We start from the raw sequence: 8,529 nt of genomic DNA on the forward strand, positions 1-8,529 counted from the left end.
GTTTTAGAGAGAAAGAAGGGATTCTCTTTTATTGTCCTTATTTTTATTTTTTGGGTTCAAGGTATAATCACCAGAATTCGTCACTGCTGTGGAAGGAAAGCTCCATAAAGTTACAGGCCAGCCATCAGGGACTGAAGTCTGCGTATGGCTCCCTCTAGAGTCTGTTTGCGCCATATTAGGAATTAACCAGGAAATTGTTGGCGTTGAATAGTCTAAACACACACCATTTGGACTCATTTGAAAGTTCATTCAGGTATCCCTGGTAACTTAAGATGATGCACATTTGTAGCCTTTGAAAGGGGATTGAGACCTGAAATTGAAATCCAATCCCTTAGAACACCAGGCATTAACTTCAAAAGCACCATTAAAAGAAGAACGGAGATCACCACTCATCACAAAGTACAATAACGAATTTTATTATTTCGGTTTATGACATCTGTCTCAGAGCTTTCCATTGGTGGTCATGACTTCAAAGTAATTCTCCCCCAGGCATGTGCCAACTTTAATTAAAGGGGCTTAAATGAGAAAACTGCATTGGTATCAAACTCTCCATTTAGCTTTTCCTACTTTGAAGGATTAAAAGACAAAAGAGTATAAAGGAATCTTTTGGTTTTCACCAAAAGTTTTAATAGGAGCACAACATTAACATGAAGCTTAAGAAGCCTTAACTTTTTGGAAATCATGTAATTAAAAATGAATCTCTCCCCAAAGATCATGAATATAAAATTACATCATTCTTCTTTCCAGTATTTCCCTCTGTGTTTGGAACACACTCAGTGAAATGGTTGGGGTTTTTGTGAAGTTGGGTATACCTTTCTCTATAAATAATTCATATGGTATTATTAAAAACATTTTATAGGAAGCTTTAAAATAAACTAATTATTTTTCTTTTGGAAAGGCACCTAACCAATTTCACACAGTTCATTCATATGCATATTTCCCCTCAGGGCTGCATTATCCTTGAAGTAGATGTTTGTTACCCTTTCACCTAAATGATTTATTTTTTCCACATGTAGCTTGATTTCTAATACTTGAAGTTTTTGTTATTAAAATATATATTGAATGCTTTTTTGCTTTTGGCAAAAGACTCGTACTTAGAAAGAAGATCTGAAGTATTTTCTGGTATTCTTGTAGTTTAAAGTGTAAAAGCTTTTGGGGGGAAAGAATTTATCCTCTTTATTAAATACTGTAAGAAAACTTTGTTGTATATAAGACTGTTTCAGCATGAGTGATTTTCATGTTATATTGGAGGTTAAAAAAATTGCTATGAAAATTCTCTTTATTAGCCTTTTGACATTTAAAAATGATACTTCCAAACCTCTGCTCAATGTATTTAGTCCAGAAAAGTTGTAACTCGACTGGGAAACCCAGTTCCCTCCCAGGTTTTCTTTTCTTCTTTTTAAAGTAGCTCTTCATCAAAGTCATTGCCAGAATCTTGTTGGATAACTTGTTATCAATTCAAGTTACCTATGGACAGGAAGAATTTCCATTTTGTTGGTCAGTCACGTCAGACTCTTTGTGGCCCCATTTGGGGTTTTCTCGGCAGAGATACTGGAGTGGTTTGCCATTTCCTTTTCTGGCTCATTTTACAAATGAGGAAACTGAGGCAAACAGGGTTAAGTGACTTGCCCATGGTCAAACAGCTAGTAAGTGTCTTAAGATTGGCTTTGAACGTAGGTCTTCCTGACTCCAGGCCCAGCACTCCATCCACTGTGCTGCCTAGCTCTTCTAGGCTAATTTTTATTTTAAAAAATAGTTTACTTTTCTTCTAAAATCTTTCTAGGTACAACAAAGGCAAAATACATGCTCCCTCTAGGAGAAAGGGGGATACTTTGATGAGAGAATTGTATGTATATACAGATGGCTTTGTTACAGAGTCTTTAAGAGTCCAGTGTATGAACAAGAAAATGTAGCAATGGGCAGCAAGCCAGGGAGATAACAAGGCTGCTCCCTTTGATTTTCATTTGGATCACGAAGAAACATTTCTTTTCTCTGAAAGTTATTTTCTCAGCTCAGCCTGTGCTTTCAGATTTTAGCTGCAAAGAAATGTAAGTAAATGTATTATTTCATTTTTGGTCGTTTCTACATCCCCTCGCCATATCTTTTCCTTTTCTTCCTTCTTGTTCCTACTTAACTATATTTTTTTCTTATTTGGAAACAAATGAAGAAAAAGAACTTTCAAAATAAGTATAATAAACATCACAAATTTAAAGGATATTTTATACTTTAAAATATTTTTAGACACTTTTCACAAGATAAGAACAGAGGGAATTTTTACTGACCCAAATTTCTTTTGTCTTTTTATAATAAAAAAATTATCAATTAGAGAAAAAAATGTTAATAGATTTCTTACCCTGTCTTAGCAAGAGTACTCAGGTATCATCACTAATCATTTTCACTGCTTTAATTTTCTTCAAACCTATAAGAAAAACATTTAAAAGAAATTGATCCTTTGGAAAGCACTAAATCAAAATGAAAAAATGACAGTCAAAATAAAAAAGTTGCATTTTTTTTTTAATTGGGCCAGGTTATCTAGAGTTATTTGGCCCTAATTATGCTGTAGTTTCAATTAGCCTGTACTGAGACTTTTACATTACAGCTGCCATGAGGTCACATGGTCCATGGTCATAGTCAGTAGCAGAGTTCAAGTACGATAGTTTTAGCAGCAGCTGTCTTTGAAAGATATACAAGAATATTCTGTTTTTATAAATCTCTTTACCATGAATTCCTATGAGGATTTCATTTTTATTCATAACATTGTTGGGAGTGATGGGTTGGTTGGTTTGTTTGTTTGTTTTTTCCAGTAGGTCCTTTTCTCTTCTGTCCTTCACTTCATTAGTAACTGTCCTTAGCTGCTATAGCAAGGCAAGTAAATGCAGAGAAGTCAGGAATAGAAATGCCTCCCTGAATACTTCTAAGTCTAAAGAAAAAAAAAATAGAGAAAAATCAAGTGAGACCTAGAGTCTTTTGATAAACAGAATTGTGTGGAATGTGTCTATTGACTTGCACCTCTGGGTTGAGCCAGTAATAGTTCCCTTATCACTTCCTGTCTGTCTACACTTGACACCACGCTAAATCCATAATGCCACACGTGGTAACACTCTTCATTTTACTCTTGTCAGGGATCCATGAACAGGACCGATGGTCTTTCAGCTATGGAATCAGATGTCTCTGCGGCATTCAACACTGTTGAGAATCTAGTGCTTCTTGGAATTCTTCTCTCTTATTTTTTGTGACTTAGTATTAACCTCTCCTCTCTCTGGATTTTGGGAATTTAGACTAATGAGCACAAGGGCTTTGATCAAAATGTATGGTCCCAACTTTCTTTCTTACTCCCAGTCAATACCCTACTTACTGTGCCAAGATGCTGGACTCTTGGAGGGTTGGACCAATTGGAGAGTTGGCTTGAGCCCATTATCCATGTAGCGAGGGGCCCTCTTCCTACCTTTAATGAGTTCAAGTTGCTTAGACCAGGGGAATGATCATCTTTGGTACTGGCAGAGCTGGCAAATGTGAATGCTGTGAGCTGGTGACATCATTAATAAGAATCATAGAGAACTGGAAAGGTACCACAAGTCTAAAGGAGGCCAAATGTTTTCCCAACTTTATCAGATGGAAAAAGAATGGAGTCTGCAAACTGTATGCCAGTGAGATTGACTTTATTTCCTGCCAAAATTGTAGAGTAATATATGAAGGCAATGATAAATGAATATCCCTAGAAAAGGAAATGATGATCACAAAGAACCAACATGGTGGGCGTGCAGTGGGAGTAGACCGGAGTGTGCAGAGCATTCCTGGGATCTTTCCCACAGAGGTGGGGGTGGCAGGCAGAGGAGGGCAGTGGATAGCCCTTGTTTTGTTAGTCCCTTCTGCATCCAACAAGGTTCTGGGAGGGGAAGGGAAGAACGGAGGAAGACACATCCCCACCCCTAGGCTGTGGAGGAGCAGCTAGATGGCATGCTAGACCTGATGTCAGGAAGACCTGAGTTCAGATCTATTCTCAGACACTTACTGTGTGACCCCAGGCAAATCACTTAACTGCTGCCTACCTCAGTTTCCTTATCTGTAAAATAGGGATAATAATAGCACCTACCTTCCAGGGTTGTTGTGAGGATCAAATGAGATAATATTTGTAAAGCATGTAGTGCAGTGCCTGGCACAAAGTAGATGCTAGATATGTGCTTAAACCCCACCCCAATCCCCCACCATGCTTGCCATGAGCCCATCAGAACCCTTTAGGGGAGCATCAACCTCCCAGTTTTATGCTTCACTTGGTGTAGTCTCTGTGGTTGCATCTCCCACACTCTTGTGTGATTTTTACACGTGAGTGGAAAGCTCCCGCTTGAGGGACCCCTTTCAGAGCCTTCAAGGGGTTTTGATTTTTGGTTTTTCACCTGTTGTTAAACGGCTTTTTGGAGACTGCAAAAAGTACTCAGTGGGATGGATTCTCTGTGCTTGCCGTCAGTGGCACAACTATGAAGATGGGGTCTGCAGTCGGACACGCTGTACCTCGGCCCTGCCAGAGGGACGTCGTTTGGGTCCTCTTGGAGCACAAGGGACGACATCAGCCCAAACCTGCCTGTTCTGGCACCTTCCCACGTTTTATTGAGGATGCCCTTCTTTTTAATTTTTTTTTAATTTTTAGGCAATTGGGGTTGAGTGACTTGCCCAGGGTCACACAGCTAGTAAGTGTCTAGTGTTTGGTCTGAGTCCAGATTTGAACTCAGGTCCTCCCAACTCCAAGGCCAGTGCTCTATCCACTGCGCCACCTAGCTGCCCCCGAGGATGCCCTTCTTATGCAAGTGGATCCTTCTCACGATAGTTTATACCAGTGGGAAAAAACAGGCAGATGGGGTTCACTGGAACATCTTCAGTCATTCTCTATGTTGAAAGTATTGTCTATGTTTTTTTTTTTTAATTCCTTTTCTCTTGGAATGTTTTCCTCACTGGCTGTGAAGTTACATAGGTCTAGTTTATATTTATCCATATTTCATGTTTTGATGTGATCAAAAAATTTATCATCTAGATCCCTGCCTACAAATGATGAGCCTGTATTCAAAGCTGTTTCCTACAAGGTAGAATCACCCAGAACTTGTGATAGTGCCTTCAAGAATTCAGGGTCACTTCCATGTTACAATAAAGAAACCACTTTATTTCTGTGGAGGTCCCTGCACATAGCAGCTGCTAATTGAATGTTTGCTATATCAGATTGAATTGGTAACCAGGCATTAAGGGCAGAGGCTATGACCACAGAATTGTTTTATTCTTTCTGCAAACCGCTACTTAAAAGGATTATCTCTATAATTAGGACCAAGCTGTAATTAATTGAGCTAAATATCACAGATATATTTTTACTAGTTTTAGCATTCCTGTGTTTTATAGCTAAAGTTAGGGTATTTCATTGCCTTGATATGCCTGTGTGGGTTGTCCCCAACTAATGAAAGCCCCATTCATCCAAATCCCTAAGCCAGGAACAGGCTTCCTCTGGAGCCCTGCAAATATTAGTGCAGTAACAAGGATATACTGGAGGTGGAGATGTGCACCCCATACACTCACATCCCACTTCAGTCCCCTCTCAGTAATGCCAGCGGCCAGGCATAATATGGGATCCTGGCACTTACATGTTAATTACTGAGTCCTGGGAAAAGCTTTCTCCCATAGAAACAATGTTATAAATACCCTCCCATAAATGGCTCTTTGTCCCATAACATAGCTGAAATATGTTCTCACTCCTCTCTCTCTCTCTCTGTCTCTTTCTGTCATACGCACACACACACATACACACAGACACACACACATACTTCTCCTCCTCTTTTTTTTCTTTCTCCCTCTACCTTACTGTCTTCTCTCTCTGCCCTTTCTCTCTCCCCTATCTTACTCTGTCTCTCTCTCTCTCTCTCTCTGTCTCTGTCTCTCTCTCTCTCTCTCTCTCTCTCTCTCTCTCTCTGTCATTCACACACACACATACTTCTCCTCCTCCTCTTTTTTTCTTTCTCCCACACACACACACTTCTCCCCCCATCTGTTTTTTTCTGTCTTCCCTCCCTCTCTCTCATGGGTGAGGTCTTTATGCAAAGATATTTTTATATTTTTTTTCATTGTGTATATGCATACATACACATAGAGTATCCCATTTGATCACAACTACTTTGGAAGTCTATCTACCATTTATGGTATGTTTCTCTGGGAAGATATATCCTGATTCCCAAAGCAGCTGACTCCGAAGTCTCTACTGTCTCTGATCTATGAATATTTGAAAGTTGAAAAGCTGTCTGTAGCCAATTTTTAGTTAATAAGTGGCTGACTGGAGATAGTTTGCCAGCTACCTAGGCCCTGTATGCAGTTTTCCTTTTGGTCATTTAATCACTAAGACACAGTACATTATAATGCTAAATTATCATTAACAGTGAATACAGTAATTTTTTGTTGTTGTTGTTGTTTTTCTTTTTTCAGCTATGCAGTGGAGTTAAGTGACTTGCCCAAGGGCACACAGCTAATAAGTTTTATGTGTCTGAGGCCGGATTTGAACTCAGGTCCTCCTGAATTCAGGGCTGGTGTTCTATCCACTGCACCACCTAGCTGCCCCAAGTACAATAATTTAGGAGGGGAGGGGGAACCTATTATATTACCAGAAAAACTTCAGCAAAGAGGTTGAACTGGTACAGAACTTTGAAATATAAGTAGCATTTTGGATAATACTGCTTTTACATTATCAATATTTAATGTTTCTTGAATAAGCATAGAGAAGCTCACAAGGCCTGTTTCAGGCCAGGGGGCAGGAGTGAGTGTGATATGTTAGGTAGATGGTAAGAGACAGTCCTGATGGCAGTTCAGTATTTGGAATTAATGGTGGATGAGGTTGGGGAGGTAGGGCAGGTACTAGTTGATGGGGAGCCTTGGAAGTCAGGCAAATGAGTTTAGTTGATGTTTTAGACAGGGTCTTTTTCAGGTCCTTAATGAATGACATGAAAGTTGTGTGTTTGGAAGATTAACAGTGTGGATTGGATGGAGAGAGACTGGAAATGAGGACACCAGTTAGAAATGGTTCACAAGAGGTGAAGCAGGAGCCTGAATTTAAGGTGGTGCCACTGAGAGGAAAGGAATGGTTAGTTCTCTGATGTGATATTTAACATTGGATAAAAAATAAAAACATAGAGGAAAAGCTTAAAAAAAATGACTGGTGTCCCAAGCAAAGGGTCGGTGATGTACTATTTAAAAGGGGGGGGAAATTGGGAAGAGCAGCTGCTTTGGGGGCAGAGAAAAAACGTTCAATCAGTGAAAGAACAGTAGAAAGTTCATTCCTTTCCTACGGTTCTGACATTGATTCAAATTTGACCCAGCATCCATCTGACACTAGCAGTGTTCACCAAAGCAGAATCTTGTGGCATATTCTAGATCGCCCCAAGAAGGCAGACCCGTAATAGCTCTGGGCCTGGACGTTTGCTGTAGTTATTGATAATATTTCTCTTGTTTAGTGAGGCAGACAATTTTAGAAACATATTTAGTGTCGAATAAGGTTTCGCCGCCTTATCTGCTGCAAGCAAGTCATTTTGGAATGTAATAAAGAACGTGGATGCTTTTAAAATTAGAAACATTAAGGTCCTACCTAAAAATCTATACTCTCTAATTTGGAAAGGAATTTTTCTCCACAATTTAAAACCTAATGAAGAAACATTATTAAAATGGATGCTATCTTTTCCACTAGAGCTTGGCTGTGTGATTTTTAAAGTCCTTCTTCCTCTTTTGTTCTTTAGCTCTTATCTTTAACTGTTATTTCTTGTCCTTTTTTTTTTTTTGTCATGCCCCAAATACACATAAGTCAACAGCTGCTTCATTTGCGCAAGTAACCTCCAAAGAGCCTGCCTTTGACAAGACGTTGTTTTTGTTTTGTTCTGTTTCAGATTTGGCGTTAAAAAGAAGCCAATTTACATTAACGTCATAAGAGATCCTATCGAAAGGCTAGTTTCTTACTATTACTTTCTGCGATTTGGAGATGATTACAGACCAGGCTTACGGAGAAGAAAACAGGGAGACAAAAAGGTAATATTTAATTTTAAAGATTTTTTTTTTAAATGCAAAAGTGACTGTTTTCATCCTCCTTGAATTCAGTGGACAACGTCATTCCTGTATTTACTTTTTAAAATAAAATATTGATTTAAAATCTTTTCTTAACCTATGTATACATGTTCTGTATGTCAGTGTCACATAGACCTAGTAACATTTAATTACCAAAATATTAAAATCATTCATTAAAACACTGTGGATCTTTAATCTCTGTGCATCAGCATTTCCAGGGTCTGTGATTTGTTCAGGGCTGGGGGAACTAATCTTTGCATTGCTGCAAATTGCAACACCTCTCTGCCTTAGTACACTTACTACTACCTTCTAAAGTAGTTTGATGCCAAATGATACTTTAATACACTATCAAGAATAAAATTCAATTTTCACAAAAGTTGAAAATTCACCGCTCTTTCTCTTAGTAATGGCTGTTGATACCAGTTCACTCTTATAAATTCAAGCCGGTCTGCT

The 8,529-nt window shown here is 38.8% G+C and overlaps 1 protein-coding gene across 1 annotated transcript in view; it reads left to right on the top strand.

Moving 5' to 3' along the window:
• The window catches only part of LOC114030767 (heparan sulfate 2-O-sulfotransferase 1), a 197,191-nt gene extending 189,088 nt beyond the window's left edge, over positions 1 to 8,103 (top strand). The window contains exon 4 of the mRNA XM_027845653.1: positions 7,902 to 8,103. Within this exon, the coding sequence (XP_027701454.1) occupies positions 7,902 to 8,103 (202 nt within the window). The remainder of the gene's footprint in view (positions 1 to 7,901) is intronic.
• The last annotated feature ends 426 nt before the right edge of the window (positions 8,104 to 8,529 follow it).

Source organism: Vombatus ursinus, unplaced genomic scaffold (genome assembly GCF_900497805.2).
Source record: "Vombatus ursinus unplaced genomic scaffold, bare-nosed wombat genome assembly UNPS02005264.1, whole genome shotgun sequence".
In the NCBI taxonomy this organism is placed as follows: domain Eukaryota; kingdom Metazoa; phylum Chordata; class Mammalia; order Diprotodontia; family Vombatidae; genus Vombatus; species Vombatus ursinus.